The sequence below is a fragment of the Selaginella moellendorffii genome, unplaced genomic scaffold (assembly GCF_000143415.4).
Source record: "Selaginella moellendorffii unplaced genomic scaffold, v1.0 SELMOscaffold_8, whole genome shotgun sequence".
In the NCBI taxonomy this organism is placed as follows: domain Eukaryota; kingdom Viridiplantae; phylum Streptophyta; class Lycopodiopsida; order Selaginellales; family Selaginellaceae; genus Selaginella; species Selaginella moellendorffii.
The window spans coordinates 2,945,420-2,970,760 of NW_003314269.1; the positions used below are offsets into that span (position 1 = coordinate 2,945,420).

General features: G+C 45.3%; 8 protein-coding genes and 1 long non-coding RNA gene across 12 annotated transcripts; 5 read left to right on the forward strand and 4 right to left on the reverse strand.

The window, feature by feature from the left end:
- Positions 1-2: 2 nt before the first annotated feature.
- On the reverse strand, positions 3-5,350 carry LOC9632342 (BRCT domain-containing protein At4g02110). Its single transcript, XM_024672143.1, has 13 exons — positions 5,152-5,350; positions 3,070-3,179; positions 2,925-3,014; positions 2,770-2,874; positions 2,606-2,707; positions 2,458-2,542; positions 2,337-2,403; positions 2,232-2,276; positions 1,606-2,177; positions 1,497-1,553; positions 892-1,447; positions 626-842; positions 3-572 (listed from the first exon to the last, which is right to left on the reverse strand). Exons 1-13 carry the CDS (start codon positions 5,348-5,350, stop codon positions 42-44), a joined length of 2,736 nt encoding a protein of 911 aa, XP_024527911.1. The 3' UTR covers positions 3-41.
- A 289-nt stretch (positions 5,351-5,639) lies between these two features.
- Positions 5,640-7,150, forward strand: LOC9632344 (NADPH-dependent oxidoreductase 2-alkenal reductase). Its single transcript, XM_002967061.2, has 6 exons — positions 5,640-5,904; positions 6,010-6,199; positions 6,264-6,430; positions 6,492-6,574; positions 6,635-6,761; positions 6,820-7,150. The coding sequence occupies exons 1-6, from the start codon at positions 5,686-5,688 to the stop codon at positions 7,075-7,077; spliced, it is 1,044 nt and encodes a 347-aa protein (XP_002967107.1). The 5' UTR covers positions 5,640-5,685; the 3' UTR covers positions 7,078-7,150.
- A 1,593-nt stretch (positions 7,151-8,743) lies between these two features.
- On the reverse strand, positions 8,744-11,135 carry LOC9635784 (wall-associated receptor kinase-like 14). The gene is made up of 3 exons (XM_002967430.2): positions 10,226-11,135; positions 10,086-10,130; positions 8,744-10,020 (listed from the first exon to the last, which is right to left on the reverse strand). Exons 1-3 carry the CDS (start codon positions 10,743-10,745, stop codon positions 8,822-8,824), a joined length of 1,764 nt encoding a protein of 587 aa, XP_002967476.2. The 5' UTR covers positions 10,746-11,135; the 3' UTR covers positions 8,744-8,821.
- A 134-nt stretch (positions 11,136-11,269) lies between these two features.
- On the forward strand, positions 11,270-13,394 carry LOC9632345 (ankyrin repeat domain-containing protein EMB506, chloroplastic). 2 transcript variants are annotated; one of them, XM_024672200.1, is made up of 9 exons: positions 11,270-11,364; positions 11,425-12,033; positions 12,131-12,205; positions 12,265-12,363; positions 12,448-12,546; positions 12,619-12,717; positions 12,777-12,875; positions 12,922-12,987; positions 13,034-13,394. In XM_024672200.1, the coding sequence occupies exons 1-8, from the start codon at positions 11,299-11,301 to the stop codon at positions 12,985-12,987; spliced, it is 1,212 nt and encodes a 403-aa protein (XP_024527968.1). In that variant the 5' UTR covers positions 11,270-11,298; the 3' UTR covers positions 13,034-13,394. The 2 variants fall into 2 exon arrangements, with proteins under 2 accessions (XP_024527968.1, XP_002967108.2); XM_002967062.2 differs by having other exon boundaries at positions 11,287-11,360; positions 11,421-12,033.
- A 581-nt stretch (positions 13,395-13,975) lies between these two features.
- LOC9635785 (protein REVEILLE 3) lies at positions 13,976-15,147 on the reverse strand. The gene is made up of 7 exons (XM_002967431.2): positions 14,973-15,147; positions 14,862-14,919; positions 14,687-14,810; positions 14,555-14,629; positions 14,360-14,475; positions 14,239-14,298; positions 13,976-14,182 (listed from the first exon to the last, which is right to left on the reverse strand). Exons 1-7 carry the CDS (start codon positions 15,107-15,109, stop codon positions 14,150-14,152), a joined length of 603 nt encoding a protein of 200 aa, XP_002967477.2. The 5' UTR covers positions 15,110-15,147; the 3' UTR covers positions 13,976-14,149.
- A 149-nt stretch (positions 15,148-15,296) lies between these two features.
- LOC9632346 (KH domain-containing protein HEN4) lies at positions 15,297-18,256 on the forward strand. Of its 2 annotated transcripts, none has more exons than XM_024672196.1 (8): positions 15,297-15,974; positions 16,055-16,552; positions 16,600-16,851; positions 16,905-17,156; positions 17,204-17,271; positions 17,329-17,452; positions 17,502-17,658; positions 18,005-18,256. In XM_024672196.1, the coding sequence occupies exons 1-7, from the start codon at positions 15,342-15,344 to the stop codon at positions 17,655-17,657; spliced, it is 1,983 nt and encodes a 660-aa protein (XP_024527964.1). In that variant the 5' UTR covers positions 15,297-15,341; the 3' UTR covers position 17,658; positions 18,005-18,256. The 2 variants fall into 2 exon arrangements, with proteins under 2 accessions (XP_024527964.1, XP_024527963.1); XM_024672195.1 differs by having other exon boundaries at positions 17,794-18,253.
- An 820-nt stretch (positions 18,257-19,076) lies between these two features.
- Positions 19,077-19,893, forward strand: LOC112345382. Its single transcript, XR_002992028.1, has 2 exons — positions 19,077-19,332; positions 19,428-19,893. It is a non-coding gene; the product is annotated as an uncharacterized LOC112345382 (long non-coding RNA).
- Positions 19,894-23,563: 3,670 nt separating this feature from the next.
- Positions 23,564-24,230, forward strand: LOC9632347 (mediator of RNA polymerase II transcription subunit 28). Of its 2 annotated transcripts, XM_024672177.1 has the most exons (4): positions 23,564-23,707; positions 23,762-23,874; positions 23,927-24,069; positions 24,146-24,230. In XM_024672177.1, exons 1-3 carry the CDS (start codon positions 23,590-23,592, stop codon positions 24,059-24,061), a joined length of 366 nt encoding a protein of 121 aa, XP_024527945.1. In that variant the 5' UTR covers positions 23,564-23,589; the 3' UTR covers positions 24,062-24,069; positions 24,146-24,230. The 2 variants fall into 2 exon arrangements, with proteins under 2 accessions (XP_024527945.1, XP_002967110.1); XM_002967064.2 differs by lacking the exon at positions 24,146-24,230 and having other exon boundaries at positions 23,927-24,106.
- LOC112345439 (zinc finger protein 830-like) lies at positions 24,019-25,325 on the reverse strand. Its single transcript, XM_024672176.1, has 7 exons — positions 25,199-25,325; positions 25,045-25,144; positions 24,804-24,945; positions 24,599-24,743; positions 24,472-24,547; positions 24,376-24,422; positions 24,019-24,310 (listed from the first exon to the last, which is right to left on the reverse strand). Exons 1-7 carry the CDS (start codon positions 25,282-25,284, stop codon positions 24,142-24,144), a joined length of 765 nt encoding a protein of 254 aa, XP_024527944.1. The 5' UTR covers positions 25,285-25,325; the 3' UTR covers positions 24,019-24,141.
- Positions 25,326-25,341: the final 16 nt, after the last annotated feature.

Below are 25,341 nucleotides of genomic sequence, written 5' to 3' on the forward strand. Positions count from 1 at the left end.
ATTAGGGTTCTTGAGAGGACTAACGTTTTTTTAACACGTTTTTAGGAAGAACAACGAGCACAGTACCAGTCTCCCGCTGGAACTTTGTCCAGCGGCGGCTCCAGGCAAAACGTATGCGTCGCAACCTCGCAATCGTCTCCATCGCAGAAGAGCATCACTTCTTCGCTATCTTTGCGACCGCAAACGTTGCAAGCTCGATCCATTTCTTCCTCCGCCACCACCGCCGCCGCTGCTCCTCCGCCACCATCACCCTCTTCTCCTCCTGACTGTTTGCGCGATGAGTATGACTTGATGGTGGCGAGCTTGGCGAGAGCTTTCTCCACCGCGGCCTCGGTGCTGAAGAGGACGTGCTTCTCCCAGCTCGCGGATGGATTGCACACGAACTCCACGAAGAACTCGTCCCTCACGCACGCCACCTTGCGCTTGAGGATCTCCACCACGCGTGGATCGTTCTCGGGGATTCCCAGCCCGACGATCGCGAAGTCCACCCCGGTTGCTAGAGGAATTGTGTATGGTGGCTCCACCGCCACCACAGCTCCTCCTCCGGCCTTGATGGCGCGTTTGAGAGTATCCTGACGATCAAAGCTAAGAACCAAGGAACTAGAAAAGAAAGGAAGGCTCTTACCAAGGAGGGAAGAATGCATTCTCCATACACGATCACTCTCAGTCCTTCGAAGGCACCACAGCCGGTTTCCTGCTTAGACAGCCGCCATTTCCTTGGAGCTCTCAGGTCGATCGTTCCGTCTTTTGCATCTCCTGGCTCGAACCACTCGTATGGTTCCTCGTCGACGAATCTTCTGGCCTTTGCACAAGCTTCCAGATAGTCGAACTTGAGTATCCATCTGGAAGAGTGAGGTTAGAAAGCCGGGAGAATCGAGTATACCAACGTACCGTCCGGAAGCCAGAGCAGCGAAGAGTTTTTCGGTTCGCCGAAGCGGCGAGCCCATCACGCAGTGAGTCGTCTGCTCTTTCCAGATGTGGTCGTCCCTGCAGAGGTGGCCGTGGAGGCTCCGAATGACAAGCCTGTGCTTCCTCTTCTCCTCGGTATGTCCACTCAAAGCGAACCGATAGTCTTTTGTTGTTTCTGGGATTATCGGCTTCGACTTCTTCGGTCGTCCTCTTCCCCGCTTTACAGGTACTTCGGCAGCTTCTTTTGCAGCTTCGTCTTTTTTCTCTTCCTCATCATCAAGATTTATGACGTCCGTTTGCTTTTGTGCCTTGGGCTCGTTTGCAGGCTGATGCCTCGACTCCACTGCATCGTCCTTGCTAGTTAATTTCTCAGCTGATCCCGATAAGGACTTTCTTCGAGTTCCATGTCCGTTTGCGTCCGTGATACTGTCCTTCGAACCGCTTCTGGTCAGCCTCCGGCTTTTGAAGCTCCCGTTCTTTTTGTTGTCCATGCCCATACCCGCTGCATTGTGTTTGCCACTTTTTTTGGCAGCCGATCCTGAAGTTACATTCCGTCAGCGAGAAAATTTACGCCAGCAAATGTGTACCTGACTTGGAGTGAGATGAGCTTCTCTCCGGCTCAATGTAGATCCTTTTGCCTGATCCTGCATTAACATTTCTCGACGTTGGAAAAGACCAAGAGAGACAGATTCATACCGTTACTGCTTTTTGACGGGGATTGTTTCACTGCATCAGGACTCTGGCCATCCATAGTCCGGTCCGAGTGACGAGGCCGCGGCGAAAGATTACTTAAAGGCCTGCCTCTCTTCCTGATTGAATCCTCGCCAGTTTTTTTATGGTCGCTGGACGCCTCAAAACTTTTCCTCTTCTTCAAACTAGGAGATTCGCTTTCCCCTCCTGACAGCGACTCGTTCCTTGCATTACTCGGCATCACCCTGTGCTCTGCTGATTTAGTAGCACGGTCGTTGCCGGTATCCATCACCCTTTGCTCTGCTAGTTTAGCAGCACTGTCGTTGACGGTATCCATCACCCTTTGTTTAGTAGCACTGTCGTTGCCGGTATCCATAGGTGAGCCCATGAACTTACTGGTGACGTTTTCACCCTCCACAACGCAGTCGTCTTCAGCCTCACACAGTTGCGTTGTAGCCTCTGAATCGACGTCAGGTGGATCCGGAGCGATTTCGGGAGGTGCAGCATTCGTCTCGTTTGGTTGCTCAGAAACTTGAGCGTCTTTAGCTTGTGCCTCAGCAATTTCCAGGTCGTGGCCACTGCAGTAGCACTCCAATTAGTTGCCCCATAATAAAGCTTCCACAATGCCCCACCTTATCCTGTAATTCGCCTCGTCCACTAAGGACCACGTCCTTAAACTACAGAAAGTTACTACCAGAAAGTTATATGCACAGGCAGACTAATATCGCCGAGCTTACCAATCCTCAAGCCAGCGATGGTTCACAAGCTTTAATTTCATATGCTCCGCAAGCTCGTACTTGTCACCTGGTTACGAACGCAGAAGTTAGATTAAGTGCCAAAACGCTAGAAACGTTTCACCTTCAAACTTGTAGCAGACCAGGTGAGTCACCTTCCTAGCATCTAACGGTTTCGTGAAAGATGCGCCCATCATAGCTACCATTGCCTGTTAAATCAAAAGGACAAGAAAAGTGTTTCATGCCCGTGCACAAAGAACAAAGAACTCCACCTCAATCTCTCGCCGAGACGCGCTTTGATATCCAGTCAAACAAACGCAGACTTTCTTAGCACCTGGGATCCCAGCCAGATCCCTGACGGGCATGTAAAGAACCTACGCAAGGTGAGAAGATTTTTTAGAGACCACAAGGCAGCGAATGACGAAGAAAAACTTACGCTGTTTGCATTCTTTAACTCGCATTGCTCCAGAGAGTCCAGGACCCAGCTCTTGGTAACAAGAACCTTCCCATCTTTTCTAGCAGCAGCACAAATCGGATCGTCCTGCCAAGCGCGATGGATGAATCATAGAGATGGAATGATAAAATGCCTACATAGGTATGCTGCGAAACGATGACATGGCTGCAAGAGCTCGAGTATTGGCCTGCATTGCTCGATCCATGCTGCTCCAGGGCATCGATGAACTGCACCACAGCGGCGGGGCGAGAAATCGTGGCGGTCGCCAAAAATCTCACTCACCTGGCACTCCTCGGCGCGATCGAAGCCGGACAGGAAGAATCGCACGCCGCGAAAGAGCGTCGCAGTGGCGGCATAGTTGCCGCCACAAGACCCCACCATTTCCCAAAGCCCTAGCGCAATTCAAACTGGAACTGGTTTGTTTAAATGTGATTTAACTTAAAAATATAATTAAGTATGATTTACAGTCCTGTTTATAAACGCTAAAGGATACTAATAATAATTAATTTCTTATTTTATCAAGACAAAGAAAAGGCCTTTTTCCCAAGTTCCAAAAGAACAGAAGAAAGCCATTTGTCATAGAATAGCTTTCTCTACCATTGTCTTTCTCAAATCTAAACAATGCTATGATTTTATCCTTATAAACAGAGATCATGAGAAGCAAAGTATTGGCAATCTTGATTTAATACAAGCAATGAGATCACAGACATGATCATGTGAAGGAGCAGAGTATTGGCATTCTTAGTTTTGATTCTATATAGCTCTTCTACAACCCATGGTTATGATTGCTGCAGAAAAAATTTCTACCAAGACTTTCAGGTGTTTGTTGTGAACTGGTGTGGCAGTGACATGAATCTCTTGTGTGAATCCAATGACGATAAGATTGGCCCTATTGTTCTACACGACAATGCTTTCACGCGCTGGGAATTCCAAATGAGATGGGATACTTGGGTTTTGGTGCACGGCTAAATGGAATGGTAAGACTGCCACTTTTACCGTCTTTGACAGGAGGGACAAGGAGCTGTGCAACTCAAACAATGCCATAAGATGGAACATATATGGTTATGGTATTTACTATCAGGAAGATTCACGGGTTGTACGTGTTTTGCAAATAGTAACTTAGCCAACATAAAATGGAGGGATGCAAAACTCCTCCGAGACTGGTAAATTACCAGTGGTAATTGTGAAATGGGGCTTTTTCTGTACATAAATAATATTCAGAAATCGATTTATAGTTTTTTTGGATTGTTAAGATTTTGCTATTTATCAAAATAAAGATTTTCTCAAATCTTAACTCCATGAATTGATATTCTCATGGATGATGGCCATGATCGCTTTAATGTGGACCGATGCTCCAGCCCAGGATGTGTCCAACCAGGTCTAAAATCCAACTTTAGGGCATCATGAATATTTATGAAGTTAGTTTTAAAAATATGTAATTATATATTAATAAATATCAAATACAATACCTGGTTTTTATTTTTGTTAATGAGATACAGATGAGGCTTAAGATTTCCTGGAAGAATCAGTTTAGTGATTCATTAGATTTGAAGAAGTCTAACTAGCAGGGAGTTCATCATCTTCAACCAATCCCAAAAAGTTTTTTGTGTTTCACAAATCTCTAATGCTTTATAACTCTTTGCATCAATCAATAATTCTGCCTAAGATGTTTAAGACTTAATTGTCTTATAATTCTAAGCGAAATCCAAAGATAATATACATAAAAAGATATTTTAGCTCGGTTTTTAGATTGACAAAAACGTGATCTGCTGCAATGCACTTCCCCATAGACAATCAGTTCCATGCCATTCACTATTCGACCGTGCAATTGGCTAGGGCGATCATGACCATCGTCACCATTGCATAAGACTCCATCTGTCGCTAAAAAGGACTCTGGATTCTTCCTTGCATTTATAAAAAGAACCTTTTAGCCACAATATATAATTTTATATAAAATGGTATATTCGTCAAATGTTTCAAATAGTGAATATTGCATCGGGAAGTTCTCTTGATATCTTCTCAGATTCAATTATTTTTTTCATCATTGTATATCAAGTTTACAGCTTGTTTTTGTTTGAAATCGCAGCTGCTGGGTCAAGCCACAAAAACAATCTCATGTTTGGGAGTTTCTTTCTAGTTGCTCTTGTCACCTATTGCTTAGAAGCTCCAAAGAACATCTCAAGCTACTTATGTATGGCAGGGATTTTTGCTGGAGCTACAGAGGAGGCGTGAATCAGCCTAAGATGGTTAAGACTTGATTAAAGAAAAATTGTCTTATAACTCTGAGCGAGCTGTTCTTAAAAAGGCCAATTGAAATCCAAAGATATATCCAAAGTTACATCCAGACCCAGCTAAACATCAAACCCAGGAAACCAAGAATCATATCTTGCGGCATGAGTTTCGCAGCAGCAACAGCAGCGCTCTTCGAAGATTTACCAATTTGGGGCCGCCCTCCAGTTCCATGCCCATCACCTCCTTTAGCAGCAACCGCTCCAATCATCAAAACCATCGCAAATGCAAATGCCCAAATCACCGCCGCGCTCTTCCTCTGCTCCACCGCCATTCTCGATCTCCACACACCAAGCAAACAAGATAGGCTGCCACACAGATAACTTGAGGCAAATGCGCAGATATATATTCAATATGTCGACAGCTTAAAAGCTATCGTGCTCAATCATGAACTTCCAGATTCCATGGCCACTTACTTCACAACGAAGAGATTCGAGCTTGGAACTCGTTGACCCGCAAAACGAACAATCTGACCGAACAAAAGAATGTGCCCTCCTTTGTCAAACTAGATTCCAAACCGCAAGAAAACACAAAATTTGTCTCCAACTTGATTGATCGTGCTTAGGTCCGGCCATCGCTCGGAGTTTCCCTGGCGACAAGAGTCTCTCAATGGCGACGCCGTGCAAGCAAATCCTCCTCGCAAAGTACTCGAGTGAGGAGCTGAGTGATGAGAACTTTGAGGTGAGCGAGGGCGAGATCGAGGCGATTCAAGCCGGGAGTGGCGATGTTTTGATCAAGAATGTGCTGCTCTCGCTGGATCCATGGAACCGGCTTTGCATGCACAGCACAAATCAGGGGCTCTACTTCCCGCCCTTCAGCATTGGAAAGGTATTCTTTCTCCTCGTGATTTGATTTCCATGAATTCCACTTCGAGGAAGATTTCTAGAGGGTTTGGGAAGTTTGAGAGATTCTATCCCTTTTTGTTGTTCTCAGCCTGTTCCTGTCCTCTCGGTGTCGAGAGTAATCTCCTCGGACAATGCGGACTATAAAGCCGGAGATTTCTTGACCTGCTTGGCCACCGCGAGTGAATACTCGCTGATTCGCGGCGGGAAAGATAGAGCTGGACTTCCGCTCAAGAAGATCGATCCGAGCGTTCCATTGGAAAACTATCTCTCCTTTCTGGGTGAGTATATGATCAGAAGGCGCTCTTGCACTGACAATCTCGCGAGAACTATGATACGATCCAGGCTTGCCCGGATTCACTGCTTGGATTGGAATCGTCCGGATTGGAGAGGCCAAATCTGGCGAGCAAGTTTTTGTCTCAGCGGCCTCGGGCGGCGTCGGGCTTGCCGCGGGCCAGATTGCCAAAATGCGAGGCTGCCGAGTGGTGGGAAGCGTCAGCACTGACGAGAAGGTAAGCAAATCTGGATGGATTGGCTGGTTTTAACTAAGACTTTGATTTTCTTGATTGACAGGTCCGATTTCTCAAGGAGGAGTTTGGATTTGATGATGCGTTCAACTACAAAAAGGAGAAGGACTGGAACGCTACCTTGGCAAGGTAAACAAACACTTTCTTGTCTTTGGATCCATTCTCATAGTGTTTTTATAAATTGTGTAGGCTGTTTCCAAATGGGATTGACATCTACTTTGAGAATGTTGGTGGCAAGATGCTGGAAGCCGCCCTCAACCATCTCAATCTCCACGCTCGAATCCCAATTAGCGGGATGATTTCACAGTATGACAAGGTGACGACACCACTTTGTGTTCTCGCTGTTTAGTTCGTTGGTCTTTATTTTCGTGCAGGACTGGAAGCTTGCCGATGGTGTGAGGAACTTGATGAACCTCGTTGGGAGGTGTGCTAAAATGGAGGGATTTCTTGCGTATGATCACATTACTCACTACGATGAGTTTGTGAGTGAGATGCTTCCGTTGGTTGCCGAATCCAAGATTGTCTCAAAGCACACCATCACCAAAGGTATTGAGAATTTCCCATTGGCGTTTATTGGAATGATGCGAGGGGAAAACATTGGTAAAGCTCTCGTCGATCTCTCAGATCCATAGAAAGCAACTATATATATTCACTTTTGTGTTTTCAAATTTGGTTTATTATAATTATTATATTAAGCTCTTTTCATGCGTTTATAAGTAAAACAGGGACAATACATTATGCTTGGAGACAATCTTGCAGTGGAAGCAACTTTTTTAAGATGACGACTTGACACCAGCTTCTCCAGCTCCAATTCTCCATGGCTTGCCGCGGGTCTAATCGCGAAAACACGAGGCTGTTGAGGTTGTAGGCACTGACGAGAAGTTAAGGTTTCACTGTCCAGACTTTCAGTGCTATGTTTCCGTCTCTGTGTTTGTCTGTCTCTCTCAGATTTTGACTTTCTTGATTGAATGACATGACAGGTCCGATTGAAGGAGTTTGGGTTTGATGATGCGTTCATTTACAAGAAAGGACTGGAATGCTAAGGTAACCGAACATCTTCTTGTCCATTCTCAAGTTTCTTGAGTGCTTCTATAAAGTTCTAGGCTGTTGACTGACGTCTACTTCGACAATGTTGGTGGCAAGATGCTGGAAGCCACCCTCAACCATCTCAATAGCCACGCTCGAATCCCAATTAGCGGGATGATTAATCCTAGCAGTGAATCCGGGGATGCCTGGATCCTGTATCATAGTTCTCGCAACATTGTCAATGTATTCTATGACCAGAAAGGAGAGATAGTTTTCGCAAACAGCGAGCGAATATTCACCAAGCACGTCACGATATCCCCAGCTTTGTAGTCCACATTGTCTGAGGAAATCACTCTCGATACCGGGAGAACCTTACAACAGGAAAAATGTGCGAGAAGACAGGAACAGGCTGAGCAAAATTAAGAAGATTAAGAATAAGAAGAGGAATAAGAATACCTTTCCAATTGTGAAGGGTGGGAAGTAGAGCACCTGATTTGTGCTGTGCATGCAAAGCCGGTTCCGTGGATCCGCCGAGAGCAGCAGATTCTTGATCTGGCCACAAGCGCCTCAAAATGGCGCGCCGTGCAAGCAAATCCAAAGTACTCGAGCTAGAATAGAGTAGCGAGATCGAGGCGATCAAGCCGGGAGTGCTTTTAAACGGTTTGGAATCTTCTTTGACCAATCTACTTTGGAGGGAAATTGTTCGTTTCGTGGATCAATGGAAGTTCATGAGTGGATATCTTTGCATTTGCCTCCAAGTGGCAGTTTATCTTGTTTGATCGGAGATTTGCTTAAAATTTATTCTTAAAGTGTTTTATTTGAACTTTTTGGTTTATTATAACATGATATAAAGGTGGGTTGGCGATTTATGCCGCCATTAAGATGCAATATTTTAGAACCTTAAAACACTGCTCAAAGTAATCACGACGTTTGTTTTAGTTTGTCTTCGGTTGTTTCATTTTAATTCGTTTTGATTTGTTTGTCTTCATTTAATTTCGTTTGATTTCGTTTTAATTCTTTGGAATTCACTTTGGTTTGTCTTCATTTGTAACTCGCTTTTAGCTTGCTTTACGAATTGCACGCCATAACTTCCTCCAGGTCTCCACGGATGTAGCAGCTGCTTCGCTATTTCATCACAGCTGATGTCTCGAATTTCGAGCTTCCTAGTCAGTGTTGTTTTCCTCGTGTTTCCACACCACCGCTGCTGGTTCTTCGTTCTCTAGGTAGGTAAAAAACTCTCAAATAGAAAAGTTCTCTGGAATAATAAATATATAATGTACAAAACACAGATTCCAGGCTTTGTGAAGAGAAAAGAGAGAGAGAAAAAAAGATTTTTCCAAAGTTTTTGGATCAGTTATAAATCTCTGATCTGCTGTTACTGGGAGACGTGTGAGTGCTGGGCCACTTGACTTGCACCGACGTGGGAGAATCCTCCTCCATGTTAGTGCTGGCCACACTCCTCTGCTTCCGGAGCTCGCCCGAACTTTGGTGCTCCAGCTTGAATCTCGACGATTTCTTGGAGCTGCTGGCGCTGATCGTCATGCTGCTAAGCTGCTCCAGCTCCCGGACGACCTCCACCATGCTTGGCCTATCGTCCTTCTCCGCCGCCAAGCACCGAAACGCCACCTCCACCAGCCTCGTCAAGAGCTTCCAGTACTTGACGCTCAGGTCCGGATCGAAGAGCTCGTGTAACGCGCCCGAGTGGATCCGAGCGAGGGCCATGGATGCCAGGTTGATCTCCTTCTTGTCCCGCGTCATGTCCACGGCCTTCTTCCTGGAGATGAGCTCGAGGAGGACGACGCCAAAGCTGTAGACGTCGCTCTTGTCCGTCAGCTGGTAGCTCTCGTGGTAGTCCGGATCGAGGTAGCCGGGAGTTCCCTGGGGAGCCGTGGATATGTGCGTTGCGTCCAGGTGCGTGAGCCGGGAGAGCCCAAAGTCCGCCACCTTGGCCTTGAAATCCTTGTCCAGCAGAATGTTGGAAGTCTTCACGTCCCTGTGGTAGATCGGTGGCTTGACGTAGAAGTGCAGGTAGGCCAGTGCTTGAGCGGTTTCCAGTGCGATTGTGATCCGAGTCTCGAGAGAGAGCCCGTTTCCTTTCTCGCCGTGTAGGTGGTCGGCTAGAGTTCCATTGAGGACGAATTCGTAGACCAGCAGTAAGTCCCGGCCTTCGAGGCAGTAGCCGAGAAGCTGGACCAAGTTTGGATGCCGGACCTGTGAAAGAATGTTGACTTCGTTCTGAAACTGCTGGATTCCCTGCTTGTTTCCCTGGTTGAGTTTCTTGACCGCTACGATGCGACCGTCGGGGAGTTTGCCCTGGTAGACCGTGCTGAATCCTCCGCCTCCTAGAAGCCTGCTCTCGGCGAAGGATTTAGTTGCTGTTTTAAGCTCCCTGAACGTGAATACCATGGGAGTGTAGGCGCAGGTTGCGTCGGTGAGGATCTGTGCTCGGTCGCTGCGGCATCGCCTTCTCGCAGAGAGATGCCTCCTCCTTGCAACGAAGACGATCAAGCAGACAAGCACGAAGAGAAGCCCGGCACCAGATGCTCCACCTGATTCACAAAAGTGGAATTCAGTCGCGAAAAACAAAAAAAAAATAAATCAAAATGTAAGCCACCTATGATGAACATGGTCTTTTTGGAGGACTTCTTACACCGGCAGCCTGGTAGGACATGATCAAAAGCATGTAAGAACGACATACAAACAAACAAAAGAGAAAGTATAAACCAAGGAAAAAAACACGACGTATCAAAGTACCTGGCGGGCAAGCTTTTCTCGAGCAAGATCCAAGCGTTGAGTTGCAACCGGCCGAAGAACACGAGTGCGGTGGTGGAGGAGTAGCGGTGGTGCTGACCGCCCTGGTCGACGGACCATCCGCCTCGTTCCAGAAGAAAACTTGGACGGTGTTTTGGTTGGACTTGTTGAATGACGGCGAGAACGTAAAGAGCTTACACTTGACCGTCTCGCCCTCGCAGCTTGCGCAGCAGTGCTTCTCCTCTGACGATGGCGGCCCCTGGCAAAGGATATCGTTGACAGCGCAAGGCCTGCCACTGGGAGAATCGACGCTGGTCGGAGAATTTAAAGCGTCAGGAGCGTCAATGAAGAGGAAGGCCTCGTTTCTAAACGCCTGGAACGGTCCTATAGCGCCCTTGCAAGACTCGCAGGCTCTCGTGTGGATTTGTACACACGTCGCGTTGCATTCGTCCAGGCACCATGCCGCCCGCAACACGACCACCAATCCCAGCCACACTACCAATCCCTGCTGCTGCTGCTCCATCCCCCTATCCCTTCCCCTATCCTGTCCAAATCATGGGAGCTAGTGCTAGAGCTGGAACTAAGAATCCTCCAGAAGGACTGTAGCTGCGACACTATTTCCTGGGAAGATGAGAACTATTTCTTGCCCGTGTCGACGATTCTATCGCAATGCCGAGTGGATCGGCGCCGCCTCCTGCGAAATCTAGGTAATCCGGAGCTCCGATCATCGATGAGTCGTCGGTGCTGGCGCCAGGCGATGTCTACTGACCTGATCTTTGGCGCGAAGCACCGCCAAGCAGCTGGAATCCATTCACGCCGCGGGCGCCGCGACGGTGGAAGGCCGCAAGAGGGGAGAAAAATCGAAGAAGGGTCTCCCTTGACTAGCCCAATGAATGAACAAGCACATCAAATGGACAGGGGCCACTATGGCTTGACTACTCCACCAAATCTAGAAACCCGCATTTTTCTAGCCTCGCTAAAATTGTAGTGGTAGCTAACTTTAGCGGCAAAGACCTAACATTCTGCCGACGTGGCAGTGGTGACCTGGCGTTTTTGAGATTTAGGGTTCTTGGGCTATGCCGCTCGTGGCGTGCGGGGTGTGGCTCCCTGGGAGCGATGCTGCTGTGATCCGGCAGCAGTGCGTAAGATTTTGATATTGATTTGAAGCGCTCGATGATTGAATTGGGATTGCGGACAGGCAGAGCGTGGATCGCAAGAAATGCGGCCGGGCGATGAGAATGCTGGCGGAGATTTCGCTGTGGAGGGACGAGGAGGCGGCGGATGGGAAGGATGCGGAGGTGGAGGAGGGGATTTTCGAGTCGGTTGTGAAGCGTCCAGCGGCGGCGCCTCCACTGGGCGCAAGGACGAGATTTGTGGCTCAGGTACCAGTTAGAGGCTTGGTCCCCGAGAGATGGAGGGATTTGCAAGATGATCTCAACAGGACCAAGCGGCAGAAGAGGAGAGAGGTTCTCAAGGGGAGAAGGTCGAGGAGCAAGGAGGAAAAGGCTAAGCTACGGGAGAAGCTTGGCGAAATCATTGACGAGGCCATCCAACAGGAGAAGATCGAAGAAGAAGAAGAAGAAGAAGAAGAAGAAGTCGCACACACTGTCTTTGAAGGTGGTCGTCAACTTCATCGAGCTTCTTATCGCCACGAAGAACTCAGTGATGATTTGGAGCTCGGAGATGACAATGGTGGCGAGCTTGTTTCGGCCGAGCGTTCGCAAAATCTAGACAACTGTGGCAAGGCCACGCGGAAAAATTCGAAACAGGCGAAGAAGGTGACCGAGCCAGCTCCACCAAACTATTCCAAAGTAAGTCACTATTTCTTACTTTTTCGATTCCATTCTTCCTCCTCCTTCTTTTGTTCGTCCTTTAAAGTGACAGATGATCTACTTACTGTTACTGTAGGGAGAAAATCTCAAAGGAAATGAGAGGAAGCTCTTCCAGGAGTGCGACCGCCGAACTATCGAGAAAAGAAGTTGTGTAAGTTCATCCAGGACGACCGTGAAGGCAACGCGACTGACTGGGTGTGGATCATGCAGGAGAAATGGATGCCTTTACACACGCTGGCCTCGCCACAGCAGCCATTTCTTGTTGCGGAGCTGATGCAACAGGATGATCACGAAGACAATGTGAACGAGGTACTTGAGAGTGCGAGAAGAAAAAGAGAGAAAAAGGGATAGGAAGTCTTTGTGCTGTGTCCCACTCAAGGGAGTGACGTGCAGGAAGGAGTTACGGTTTTGCGTAAAGCTGTTCAAGCTGGCAGACTTCACATCGTCAAACATTTAATCCATGGTGGAGCCAACGTTTTCTACCGGGACAAGGTCTGGGCTTTTGTCTCTTCCTTTTCTCTGGGGGGCCACTGTCGTGTCTAAATATCTTGCTATTCCTTGCAGGATGGCTCAACGCTCTTACACCATGCAGTCGCCAGTGGGAGTCCCAGTGTCGTGAGACTGCTGCTAAAATATGGAGTGCATGTAAACTCTGTTGACAAGGTCCGATCTGGTGGTTTTCTTTTTTCCGGATGTGATGTTCTTCAATTCGTGGATTGTAGGCCGGCTGGACACCGCTCCATGTCGCGGTTTGCTGCCAACAGAGAGATATACTTCGCGTCTTGCTCAATCGTGGAGCCGACTGGACAATTGCTAACGAGGTGGGCTCTCTTCCATCTCCCGCTCTTTAATATTCTTTTCTTTCAGGATGGAGATACACCACTTGATTTATCCGGTAATGGCACTTCTGGACTTGATGGAAAATCGGGATAGGTACCAAAAGGCTTTTAAGTTGTCTTCTCAAACGCCCTTTTGGCAGGACATTACGCATGCCGATTGAGGTGGTGTCCAGGCATGAAGGTCTCAAAGCTGCTAGTCGTATGCCAAGCAACAATGCATGCTCGCGAACAGGACCTCAGGTCAACCTGGGAAACACCACCTCAAACGCTCGCGTTTGATCCGCCAGTGGAAGCAACAGGATCGTTCCTCTTCATGGATGAAGGGATGGCTCGTCGATGACGGAGCTCCCTCTAATTGGCTTGATCTCGTCCAATCACGTACGAAGCCATGCACAAAGGTAACTGTGAATATCCATATCGTGCTATATAATAGGACCTTAGGTTTTGTCATAGTTTTACCCTTTGGTTTTAAATTGACAATGAGCATCAAGAACCAACACACCGTGGGTGGAACAACGAGGGCAAAACGGACCCCCAGAAAGAGGACCAAAACAAAAGGTGGCGAGACAGATGGGGGCAACGCACTAGCTACCCAGTCACTGCCGGTCAACCATGAGCTCCACTGCCTGATCATGTCTCTCATGGAGGACGAGTCCCTGGAAGTAGACGAGGCAGAGTGGCCAGAATGGTGCAGGGACATTCTCCAAGGGGTGCGGGATTGTGGGGTGGAGATGATCCAAGGACGCCAGGACGAGGAGTTTGGACGGAAATTTCTCAAGGATTTCAAGGTGGAGGATATAGATGAGAGAGATCTGGTGTTGGGCTTTGAGCAGTTCGGGAATCCACAGCTTAAAGAGAAGAGGAACGATGGTGCTGTGGAAATGGAAATCAAAACTCTGGAGCTGGATTCACAGCAAGAGCAATTTGCAGTAAGAAAAGAGCAAGAGATGATGATGTGGAAAAATGAAATGAACAAGACTTGTTACAGAGACAACCTTGCCTTTACCAAAAGGCATGGTGGCTGATAATTAATCAAATTTTTCTGTTTATCCGAAAACAAATCTCAGATTATTTCTTTACCATTTGAAAAATAAGCTTTAACCATCAATTAGAATATTTACCATGGCATAGTTTAGGGATTTACATAAACCATGCAAAACGGATTATATGTACACCAGACCCTGTGTTGCAAGCCTCGAGAAATGGGCTCAGACTTTTCCTTTTACCTTGCTGGATCCAATTTAAAAGCGAGCCATTTAGACTCCAACGGGAGGACAAAGATAATTTAGCTGCAGCACAAAAGTTTTCAACTTTGAGCTTGTGACGAGTTCTTTGAACCTCTTACGTGATCAGTCATATCGTTGGTGGATAAGTTGACAGTCAAGTTCCTCATGAGAAGTAAGACCTGTTTTTTTGTGTTTTTTTCACTTGCCTGGTCTTTTTTGGATGGACTTTGAGATGCTTACCGTCTCGCGATCGATCGGAGTCATTCCACCTAAAGCGTTGAGATGGCCAGACGCATTTGGATCAAAGACGTTCCCAAGGAATTGATAGACTGCTGCGAAATTTGGTGCCGGTGTCGCTGGAAAGAACAAGGAAAAGCTAAGAAGGAAAAGAAAAATCTCTTTGCTAAACCATATGGATAAATTGTCTTGTCTTACCAGGAGAAGCATCATCACTACCGCTGCTGCTGGGACTTTCCGGAGATCTTTCGACCACCGCAACAGTCGAAGGTACTGCAAAACGGAAGAGATTAGAATCGCTAAGGGTTTCCTTTCTTTGAACGATTATACCGGCTTTCGGAGCTTTTTGAGGATATGGTAGTGCGGCTTTCCTCTTTGGCCTTGGAGGCGGTACGTGTTCTCCAGTGCCGTTTCTCTGTACCTTCAAGAAATACTTCTGCGCGTGGCTGCGAATCTAGCAACGAAAAGAAGGATCAGAGAAAGAAAAAACAAAGAGAGCTCTCACCTGTATCACGGTTTTAGAGCCCACGAAGGCCTCAATCTTCTTCCAATCTCGATCGAAGCTACGCGGAGAAGTAAAACATCGAGAACTGTGCTGAGAAAAAGAAGAACTCACAGATGAAGCGCCTCGAGGAATTTGTCGTGCTCTTCATCCGCCCAGTTCTCGCGCGACTTGGTGATGGTGTAGGGCTTGCGGATCTTCCTGGCGGCATCGCTCTCCTGCATTTGGCGCTGCTGCTGCGCGATCGCCATGCCGTCCTCAAGAACCCTAAACCTGAGCCACAAGGACACCGACGTGGAGATATTTTGGAAATATCTTGTCAATCCATGGCACACTTTTCGAGCGATGCGGATTGCATTTTATGAAATTTAAGTTTTTTTGCTACGCCCTAACTCGATCAGCTGAATCGAATTTAACTACCCGGATTTGCCCTAATCTTTGGCTATGGCGGATAGGGTTTATCGCGGCTAAGGAAAGCGAGGGATGGAGGGCGCGCGCTACGCGCACAAGCGATCGCATTCCCAGTTTGAGGAGGATTCCGTCGATCGCAGCGTCCGGCAGAGGCGGCGAGGAGGTTTCGAGCGGACTCCCGAGGCTGCCGCTCCTCCCGTCGACGATGTGGTGTACAGGATTCTCTGCCCCGGGGCCAAGATCGGCAGCGTCATTGGCAAGGGCGGCAGCATCATCAAATCGCTGAGGAACGAGACGGGCGCCAAGATTAAGGTCGCGGATGGGATTCCAGGGTCGGATGAGAGGGTGATTTTCATCTCCGCGTCGCCAAGGGAGAGGCGGGAAGGTAAGCCTCGGGGTGGGAGCAAGGAAATGGACAAGGACAAGGAGCAAAATGGCGAGGAGAGCACACCTCTTCCAGCGTCACAGGAGGCGCTGTTCAAGGTTTTTGCTAGGATTGTAGAGGGCGAGGAGTTTGATGAGGACGAGGATTCTTCCAGGAATGTCACTGCGCGGCTGCTGGTGCCGAGCAACCAGATTGGCTGCTTGCTCGGCAAAGCCGGGAAGATCATCGAGCAAATGAGGGTGGAATCCGGGGCACAAATTCGTGTTCTTCCCAGGGAGCAGCTTCCAAAGTGTGCATATCACACTGACGAGCTCGTCCAGGTAAGAACGATCTTATCTTTCTCTTGGTTTGTCTCGTTCCTCGGTTCTCACATTGGTTTTTTTTTTTTTCCATGTTTTAGTTGACTGGAGAGTTGGCTCTCGTGAAGAAAGCTCTCACGACGATCTCGACTCGGCTCTATGACAATCCTCCCAGAGACAAGCCTCCTCAAGCAGGGCATTTAGGACCTTTTCAAGAGTCTACTATTCTACCGGGTACGTTACTTCCTCCGGGAGCGTTTTTCCCCCAGGGGAATGCTTCCATTGCTCCGGGTCAGCTAGGGGGGCACTTGGTCGGTATCGCTCCTCACCTAGGTGGTCTTGGCGGCTCGACTTGGTCTTACGGAGCCTCAGCGTTTCCTTTGGCACACGGACTCCCTGGTGGTGGTCGGGTAAAAGACGAGACAGTCGAGGGAGAATTTGCCGTAAGGTTGCTATGTCCGAATGAGAAGATTGGCAGCGTGATCGGCAAGGGTGGTATGATCATCAGATCGATCCGGGAGGAAACTTGTGCTCGGATCAAGATTGCGGACGCGGTGGCCAATGCAGAGGAACGAGTCATACACATTACTTCTAATGAGGTAACTCTTTTACGTTCTTTTTCTATCCGCAACTTGTATTTTTCCAGGTACTTCATGAGCAGGTATCTCCAGCTCTGGAAGCTGTACTACAACTCCAAAGCCGGATTTCTGATCCAAGTGCCGAGAAGGATGGAGCTATGACAACCCGGTTCTTGGTTCCATCCGCAAATATTGGCTGTTTACTTGGGAAGAAAGGTAGTATTATTGCTGACATGAGAAGGAACACTCGGGCGAATATTAGAGTTTTGTCCAAAGAAGCTTTACCCAAGTGTGCTCATGAAGACGACGAACTTGTTCAGGTAACAACTACTGTGTGATCTTCCAAGAAAGTAGCTAACAAATCTACGTGCAGGTTGTAGGGGATATTACTGTGGCCAGGGATGCTGTTATTGAAATCATAACCAGGTTAAGAGCAAACATATTTTCAGAGCACATGAAAAATGTCTCGAGTAATCCGGGTCTTGGGGTCCAAGGGAGCGTGCCTGTCTCATCGACGTATGAACCAAGGCATGAACCATCTCCAGGAATGTTTTCTCTACCCGGTCTAGGTTCTCAGGGTCTACGTTCTTCCATACCCGCCACCCCAAGAAACTGGGGTCTACAGGTATCTCCAGTTTTTCACTGACTCTTCATTCCATCTTCATTTGACAGGGTGCTGCTGGTGGACTTGGCGCTCTCTCATATGTTGGATCAACACCAACAGCTGCCAGTTTTGGAACGTATGTTCTTCATTCTTAGTTGCTTCAAGTTTTTGACACTCCTTTTTTCGTTGGCAGTGGCAGAGCAGGATCTGGACTGGTGGCAAGTGTTGCAGGTACTACGATCGAGATAACCATTCCAGGAACGGTAATTGGCTCTATTATCGGGAAAGGGGGGAGCAATATAGCTCAGATACGCCAGGTATTTCACAAGCTTTGCTCCGAGCAACTTATATGTTTCTTGTTTATAGATCTCCGGAGCTAAAGTGAAACTTCATGACCCCAAGCCCGGGTCCGACAAGCGCATAATCGAGATATCTGGCGCGCCCGATCAGGCGCAAGCTGCTCAAAGCCTGCTGGAAGCGTTTATGTTCACGGCACAGACCCAAGCAACTGGACTCTACTGAGGTACTGTGGTCCTTTCCCTTCGCTGCTTGCATGCTACTTTGCATTCAGTCTTTAGGCGTTTTGGGCGAGAAACTTAGGCACTTAGCTTGCCTGTTTCACATCCTTACCCTTTGCCTTATACCATCTTCCACACAGCTGCGAGCTATACTACTATCACTACTGCTACTACTACTGCTACTACTACTTGTGTTACTACTACTACTGCTACTTCAAGGAGCCACATTTCCCCATGCTGAAGCCTCTCAACCTTTAAAACACACTCAGGAAGAGCCGAGCTATTTGAGAAGCCTTTAATCGTCTATATCTCCTCCTCTTGCTTTTTTAATTCTTCTCCATCATCATACGGTGGAACTTTGAAGCCCGGATATCACTTCCTTGAAGCTCTGAGAAGCTTGTTTTCTTGTGACAAAAGGCCACCTACAACCACAACGACCCGACCGAGGCCACCTTGTAATACGAACTGTGTCGTGCATTGGTTTTTTCATTTTCTTTCATTTCTAACGTTTTAGTGGACTTGAGTTTTGTGAAACAACAATCTAAGCAAAAAGAAAGAGGAGATAGGAGAATCTTAATTTATCAAAATTATTTTTTTATTGAATTTATATTTACTCTTATTATTTATATTTGGTTAGTAATAGAATTAATAAATAATTACATTTAGTGTTAATATTTACTAATGCATACTCATCCAATTCAATAAATAAATATGTTGACTTTTCTTTTAAATTGTGGAGAGCAGTTTTTTCATTTATTTTCTAACTATAATTAAATATGAAAAAGAGTATGGATAAATGTTGTTCAAGTTTGAAAAAAAATTTAGAATAAAAAATGAAATAATAAAATAACTATTTTAAAGTTAGAAATATACTTATGTTTAGCTAAGCAAGTAAGTTGAAGTAAACATAAAAACTCTTTTGTTGCTAAATCTTCGTGTTCATTTTCTTTACCAACAATATATGTTCAAATTTTGTAAAAATATTTATACAATTTACATATATGAGGTCCAATATATTCTCTTAACTCAATAATTGACTTTTACAATTGTAATTAAAAGGAGTAAAATACTCAACTTAATAAAATAATATTAAATTATTCATTAAACCAATCTAAAAATTTTGTTTAAATTTTTCAATTTTTTTTCTGGATGTATTTAAATTAACAATTGCTACACAATACTATAATGGATGTTATTGATTATAAGTTTTTGTAAAACAAAAAATATGTGTTAAGAAACTATATAGAAATTGTTAAATATTTCTATTCAGATTTATTTAAAACTTGAGTTTGTTAAAAAAAATTATCTATGCAAATGTAACATTCTTATTGGAATAATATTCTTCGTTAAAAATAAGTTTGAGATATAGGTGGGCCAGATCTACGTACGGATAGTATCCGATTTCTCACTCGCTTTCTCCTCTCTGTTAGGTAAGAGCTGCGCCGGATCGTAATGGACATTAATCGCGCGAGCGCTTGGAAATTTATGGCCGCTCATGATTCAGGCATCCATTTCTTTCTCCGATCATGAATCTTTGATGAGCGGCGTTCCATCCGTTCTCTTCTCTGGCTTCACAGGTTCGTAGCGAATCGGGGTTTTCTCGCTCCAGGATTTGACGGAGTCTTCGTCGATCGGTCCGGCTGCAAGGCAGAAGAAATATTTGTTTGGCCGCTGCGTATGTAAGTCTGTCGCTTGCCTGCACATTCTTTGTTTGTTCTTGGCATTTTCTTTGATGCGTCATTGTCCTTGCCATCCTTTACGCGCTGAAAACTAGCCGATCGAGCACCGCCCTCTCCTGTGTCACCTACTTTCTCTACCAACACCTATGAAGTTAGATGATGCAGCAATTTGCACAACATTGCTCTAAGGATATGGCAACGTAGGCGAGGAAGCGACGGAGCTTCTGGCTGGAGCCTCATGAGGGAGAAACAGCATGTTGTTCATCAGATCTTGAGCTCTCCCAAACTGTCCTGAGCGACTGAGATCAATCCATGGTCGATGGTAATCGACGTGAAGCACACACAGGTGGCTTTTCTCCAAGCAGCCAATGTGACTAGATGTGCTAAACACCGCAGGCAAGAACATCAATGTTAAAGGCCAGGCATCTCACGGAAAACTCTGCTCCTGGGTGTAAGCTTTGATCATGAGGATTCAGGCTCCAGGGCCACTTTCTCACGAATCTTTCGCGCGTTTTTTAACGGACATGAAAGCTTTCCACGAAGCTCTTTGGGCTTGATCCATATTGTCCACTATTCTCCAGGCCATGGCATGCTTTCTTGAAGTAAACACACGAAAGGAGTGCTGCCACGAGAACTTCGACGGAAACATTCCCGATCTGGACGAGCTTCACATTTTGCAAGCAGCGAAGATTTCCCAGCATCACGAGTCCAGCGTTGGAGATCCGGCAATACGATAGATTTAGCTGGTAAGAGAAGAAAAACGACCGTAAGCTTTTGAGAAGAAAGAAGTTTTTTCTCCAGGCCAACTCCTTTGCAACCCCGGATCTCGAGCTGCTGGAGATAGCTGAGCTGCGAATTGAAGACGATGGAAGCGTCCGTGATGTTTGGACAGTACGAGAGGATTAGAATTCTCAACTTGCGACAGCCAGCGGCTATGGACGCAACTCCCGCATCACCAACATTCCCCGACCTGTACGTTGCTAAACAAAAAAGTGAGACTTTTATGCTGGCACTTCGGAAAGTCCACAAAACTGACCTGTATAAATCGAGCTTGATCAAGTTGTCTTCCAACATGGTCGGTGCCATTGTCGCTGACCTTGCAAAACCCGAGCTTGAGAGTCTTCAAAAACCTACATTTCGCAATACATTCCAGTCCTGCATAGAAAACCACCTCTTTACTGTCAGCTTTGAGCTACACTCTCATACCTGCGTCATCGATGTTGCAATCGGTCACGTCCAGTTCTTCCAAGCAGCTACAACGATCTATCAACAGTGGAATCAACAAGCTTCGATCTTTAAGCTGACAAGGCCCGCGCTCGACCTTGCGATGTTGCAAGCAGTGATCTCCGTGAGGTGGTGGCAGCAAGTAAGATCAAGCTTCCAGGGGTTTTTGCAGCCATGTAAAATGGAAGCCATGCCAGAATCCGTCTCTACACTTGCTCAAACTTAAGTCGCTTAGCTGAAGACAGCAAGAGCCCACGAAGCGAAGCCCATCGCCGGCGATTTCGCAGCCAGCCAGCTTAAGTGTTTGGATCTGCGTGAGCTTTCCAACTGCTTCCAACAGCTGGCCAGTGATCTGCGATCGTTTTTCTCACGAGTATAAGAACCAGACTAATTGATACTCCACAAGGAACTTACAGACGAAAGCTTTAGAAATTGCAAGCTTCACTTCGAGAGAAACGAGATTCCCACATTGGTCAAGACAGATCCAGTTCCTGAGAAGAACGAAGACTAGAACGACCGTATTTTAGAATCGTTGTCGTACATACCAGCAATGATGTACTTGTACGAGAATCCCGCGTCTCCAACGTTGGAGCACGCAGCCAGATTCAACACTCTGAGAGACGGCAAGTTTGATGACGCCGTCATCCGTGATCTGGGAAACAGTAAGCAAAAACAAAAACAGATTTTTTTATCAAACTTGAAAGACACAAGGACCAAAAAGAGAAGTTTCTGGTTAGATCAACCACGGTCTATGCTAAATGAACCAAAGATGGCAACACAGGAAAAAGAAATGAAAAGCAAAGAGAGACCTTTCGATAGAAACCTCTGTGTATGAGGCGTCCATGGTGGTGGGCTCTTTAGTGTTGGAAGCAAGGAAGCAAAGCCCCGCATCCGAAATACCAACACAGCCGTTGAGGACGACGACTTGGAGCTTCTTGCAACCGGCTACCAGGCATCCCTCCAGCGTCAAACGTGGCCGACCGGCGGATTGGGTGCATCCCACAGCCAAGGCTCTCGTACATGGTGCTTCGTCAACTTGACTCTTGCTTGCATTAAAACAGTTGAAAATTTGTAGAGGCTGTTTTCACTCTTATTCAACGTAGTACTAATTCACCTTTACAAATAGCGACTTTAGCCTAGGACTTTTGGATTTGATCTGAGTGACAAAACATGGCCACCCCAATTGATGCACAGGGAAGAAGGCTGACAAGGACAGCCATAAAGGATGAGGCAGATGACATAGAGGCTGGCGAGATTGTTTGGAAAGTGGGGATTGAGAATTTTTGCAGTTTCTTGCAGATAGTTTAAGAGTATAAAATTTTAAAATATGCCTGGATATTATAGGTATATACTTTACATCCACTCCAAAAGGAACTAAGTTATATTTAATAAAATAACTATCATAATTTAGATAAATTTTGGTGATATATATATATATATCTGTCTGTCTGTCTGTCTGTGTGATATATGGAGTAAAAGTTCTTTATAATCTTAAACCTAGTGTTAGTATAAATGTTATATATTTTACTAAGCAGCATGTAAAATTTATATAACTAAACATAAATTAAACGTTTCTGTAAACAAATATTTTTAAAATTGTCTCCTTATTAAAATAAATGGACGAAATTTAACTTATGCATTAATATTAATTCCCGTATTTAGTGTTTTATACCTTTATCTTGCTATATAATAATTTCTTAAATATTAGCAAGAAAATTCTAATCATGTACTCATTTATCTTTTCATAAACTTATACATAAATCCAAGAACCACCAGAGTATATTTTTTATTGAGGTTAATAAATCTTTGATTAATTTTGGTCAAAATAATTTATTTTCACCTTACATTTTTTATCTATTTTGTGTGGCAAAAATTTACCCATTAAAACTTTATAATGAAAAAAAGAAATATAATTAAAATACCCAAAGAACCACCTCCATGCTTTCACAACATACAGTTATTTTGAAGATCTTGCATTTTCTATACAAATTCACTATTATACACTTTAGTTTTAGTGGAATTACCATAACTGTAATATATGCTATTATAGGATGAGATTTAAATATACTATTATAATAGATTCATAGAACCTTGGGGGATGTATGGGGATAAATAGTCATTAAAAGATTTTTTAATAAGAATGTTTTTTAATTGGCTCCAAGAGGGAAAAATAGGGTGCATTACATTTAATATCAGAAAAAATGACATAATTTCTATTCTTATTTAATTAAACAAGATTATTTTTATTCCTAAAAACTGAAATTATATATTTTAGCAATGAATACATAGTATTTTTGTATAAAAAGTTATTTGTTGTATCATATACATGCTTTAATGATATTTAGTTTTTGTAATAACAGGCTTGAAAGCTTATTTTCTAAGCTATATGTAATGTTTAAATAAAGAATAAAATCCTTCACATAATTTTAAAGTATAAATGTTCCTAGTAAATTTTATCATTGTCACTGAAGTTCAAGTTCATAATAATTTTCTGTATGTTGCATGAAACAATGCTTGGTTTACTTAATAGCCTTTTATTAATCCAATTAATCAAAGAGAAGTTTCTAATTATAAGTATGTTTATAATTTATTAATTTTTCAACCATTAGATGGTAGAATAAACTAGAATATACTAGAACATGTTTATAAAAGTTTATAAATTACAAATATGTTTATAATTTTAAATATAATCTAAATGAATAACAACCGTTAGATGGTACATTATCTTAGAATATTTAAATATATCCACTTAAAGTTTTATCTTGGTGAATTGTGTCTTAAGAAAACCAAAAGTAATACTAATTTAAAGAACTGTCATTTTATTTTGAAATATTTTTCTCAAACCAAAACAATAACTGAACACGGGAGCTTTATCGGTAGACGCAAGAGGTGCTGTGCCAAAACTGGGTAATGCGGAAAAAAATCGGAAGTAGATCTTGCTACTCTGTGATAAAACCACAAAAATCACAAATCAACACAGCTATCGCAAAGTACCTTTTTTATTGCATCTTTCTTTTTAGGGTTGTGTTTGGCATGAGCAGCCTAAACGAAGTCCAGTCGTGGGTCGCGTCTTTGGACGCGACATTGTTGCCGTGCCTCCCTGCTCGAGAGCTCCAGGCAGCCGATCGTTCCACTCATCCCTCCCACCACGGTAACATAACATCTTTCTCTTCGGTGTCAAAGGATTTTGGTTTTTCGCTTCTAGTGGATGTGGAGCGCCACGCCCGGGAGTTCATGGAAGCGGCGAAGCAGCTGCAAGTATTTTTCATTCGGGTACAGCATGAACACCAGCCTCCCAAAGAGGAGCTCTTGAAAAAGGTTCGTCTTTTACTCCATGTGATTTTTCTTGTCTTAGAACTTTAGTCTCCAGGAAATTGCTGGGCTCGAAAGCGAGCTCAGGGCGAAAGACGAGCTGATTAAACGGCAGAAGAGGCTGCTCCAGGGATGGCGTGACATTCTCAAAGCGCAAAAGCTCAAGCACATTCATGAGCTCGAGAGAGTCTAAAGCAATTTGTAAGTTACTTGGTAACGAGTTTGATCTTGGAGCATAGCGTCTATACTTGCTAACGAGTTTGATCTTGGGGCTTAGCGTCTACCTCGCCAATCCAAAACCGTGTCTTCGTCGCTCTCGTCATCGCTTGATAATTCGTCAAGTAAGTTCTCTGGCTTCTTTGGCTTTGAGCCTCCCGACTTGGTCTCGTCGCGTAACTCGAGCTTTCGTTTCTTAAGCATCTCAACGCGTTCCATACAAACGCTGGAAAAAAACAGAGAGAAAGAAAATCAGAGTTGTGAAAACCCAGAGCAAGAGTCTAGCTCTACCTTTGCTCAATTTCTTCTTCCTCGTGTCGGATTTCTGCTGCTTCAACCTGGATAAATCTATGAGCGAAAGAGAAATCCACACAAAAGAATACGTACCTCCTCTTCCCGGTGCCTATCATCGACTGCCTTGACATCCTCCTCTATAAGCTTGTGGAAATGGTCCAGCTCCTCCCTAGACGCAGAAACCTTTTAGCTTCACACCCAAAACCTGGCAAATACGTACTGCATGTTGATCTTAGGCGCTTCTACTCCTCGAGCCTTCATGTCCGCGGCCGCATTGTCAAAGAAGCCTTCAGGCAAGGGTCCAGTCGTATCCTTGCTTTGAGCAGGAGGAGCTTCACCATTGCTTGGTTTCCGGTTAGAATCGGCTGCAAAGTTAGCTATCTCTCAGTCACGGCATCAAAAGATCACAACTAGGCTTGTCTCACCTCGCTGAGAGTCACCTTTTACTGCCTCCGATTTATTCCCATTTTGCTCGGCTTTTTGCGCTACTGAGGTCGATCGAGTTGGCTCGGCAGTAGCGGCAGCGGCTTTCAATCGCTTTGCTCGCTCTTTCAACTCATCGGCAGCCTGCAGAAGAAAAGGATTTTTTTTCCCACTCTCAGCCACCCTGCACAGTGAGAAACTTACTTACGCTAAAACGCGAAAGAAATTTCTCTCTCGGCTTACTTCTTTGTGCTGTTGAGATGCGAGATGAGCTCCCCAAAGAGCCTCCGTCTTGATCGATATGTTACAGACTTTACAAACAAGCTGCCCGAGATCATTGTACCTGAGAAAGAAAGAAAATCACTCAGATACTCGCTCTTTCTCAATGATTTCGTACCTCGCCAGAGGTGAATCGATCTTCTCCTTGCGCTCCTCCGCCTGCCGCAGCCGCGACCGGAACATCGCCTTCCTGGTCGCGTCCATTCCTCGCGCAGAGAAATTGTAAGAACCCTAAAAACGCAACCCTAAAAATGGAGCCCT

Bases quoted from the DNA above. Each gene is read 5' to 3' on its own strand.
- LOC9632347 (XM_024672177.1), top strand. From the start codon at position 23,590: ATGAGCAGCCTAAACGAAGTCCAGTCGTGGGTCGCGTCTTTGGACGCG. The intron at 23,708-23,761 runs GTAACATAACAT...TTTCGCTTCTAG, and splicing joins CACTCATCCCTCCCACCACG to TGGATGTGGAGCGCCACGCC. The intron at 23,875-23,926 runs GTTCGTCTTTTA...TTTAGTCTCCAG, and splicing joins AAGAGGAGCTCTTGAAAAAG to GAAATTGCTGGGCTCGAAAG.
- LOC112345439 (XM_024672176.1), bottom strand. From the start codon at position 25,284: ATGGACGCGACCAGGAAGGCGATGTTCCGGTCGCGGCTGCGGCAGGCG. The intron at 24,548-24,598 runs GTACGTATTTGC...TTCTGCGTCTAG, and splicing joins GCGCCTAAGATCAACATGCA to GGAGGAGCTGGACCATTTCC. The intron at 24,311-24,375 runs GTAGAGCTAGAC...GTTTTTTTCCAG, and splicing joins GAAGAAGAAATTGAGCAAAG to CGTTTGTATGGAACGCGTTG.
- LOC9635785 (XM_002967431.2), bottom strand. From the start codon at position 15,109: ATGGCGATCGCGCAGCAGCAGCGCCAAATGCAGGAGAGCGATGCCGCC. The intron at 14,920-14,972 runs GTGAGTTCTTCT...TTCTCCGCGTAG, and splicing joins TTCCTCGAGGCGCTTCATCT to CTTCGATCGAGATTGGAAGA. The intron at 14,630-14,686 runs GTATAATCGTTC...TCCGTTTTGCAG, and splicing joins TCAAAAAGCTCCGAAAGCCG to TACCTTCGACTGTTGCGGTG.
- LOC9635784 (XM_002967430.2), bottom strand. From the start codon at position 10,745: ATGGAGCAGCAGCAGCAGGGATTGGTAGTGTGGCTGGGATTGGTGGTC. The intron at 10,131-10,225 runs GTACTTTGATAC...ATGTCCTACCAG, and splicing joins GAGAAAAGCTTGCCCGCCAG to GCTGCCGGTGTAAGAAGTCC. The intron at 10,021-10,085 runs GTGGCTTACATT...TTTGTGAATCAG, and splicing joins AAAGACCATGTTCATCATAG to GTGGAGCATCTGGTGCCGGG.
- LOC9632344 (XM_002967061.2), top strand. From the start codon at position 5,686: ATGGCGACGCCGTGCAAGCAAATCCTCCTCGCAAAGTACTCGAGTGAG. The intron at 5,905-6,009 runs GTATTCTTTCTC...TGTTGTTCTCAG, and splicing joins CGCCCTTCAGCATTGGAAAG to CCTGTTCCTGTCCTCTCGGT. The intron at 6,575-6,634 runs GTAAACAAACAC...TAAATTGTGTAG, and splicing joins TGGAACGCTACCTTGGCAAG to GCTGTTTCCAAATGGGATTG.
- LOC9632342 (XM_024672143.1), bottom strand. From the start codon at position 5,350: ATGGCGGTGGAGCAGAGGAAGAGCGCGGCGGTGATTTGGGCATTTGCA. The intron at 2,277-2,336 runs GTAAGCTCGGCG...AACTTTCTGTAG, and splicing joins CATCGCTGGCTTGAGGATTG to TTTAAGGACGTGGTCCTTAG. The intron at 2,178-2,231 runs GTGGGGCATTGT...GTGCTACTGCAG, and splicing joins GAGGCGAATTACAGGATAAG to TGGCCACGACCTGGAAATTG.
- LOC9632346 (XM_024672196.1), top strand. From the start codon at position 15,342: ATGGAGGGCGCGCGCTACGCGCACAAGCGATCGCATTCCCAGTTTGAG. The intron at 16,553-16,599 runs GTAACTCTTTTA...GTATTTTTCCAG, and splicing joins TACACATTACTTCTAATGAG to GTACTTCATGAGCAGGTATC. The intron at 16,852-16,904 runs GTAACAACTACT...ATCTACGTGCAG, and splicing joins AAGACGACGAACTTGTTCAG to GTTGTAGGGGATATTACTGT.
- LOC9632345 (XM_024672200.1), top strand. From the start codon at position 11,299: ATGCCGCTCGTGGCGTGCGGGGTGTGGCTCCCTGGGAGCGATGCTGCT. The intron at 12,547-12,618 runs GTCTGGGCTTTT...TATTCCTTGCAG, and splicing joins ACGTTTTCTACCGGGACAAG to GATGGCTCAACGCTCTTACA. The intron at 12,718-12,776 runs GTCCGATCTGGT...CGTGGATTGTAG, and splicing joins ATGTAAACTCTGTTGACAAG to GCCGGCTGGACACCGCTCCA.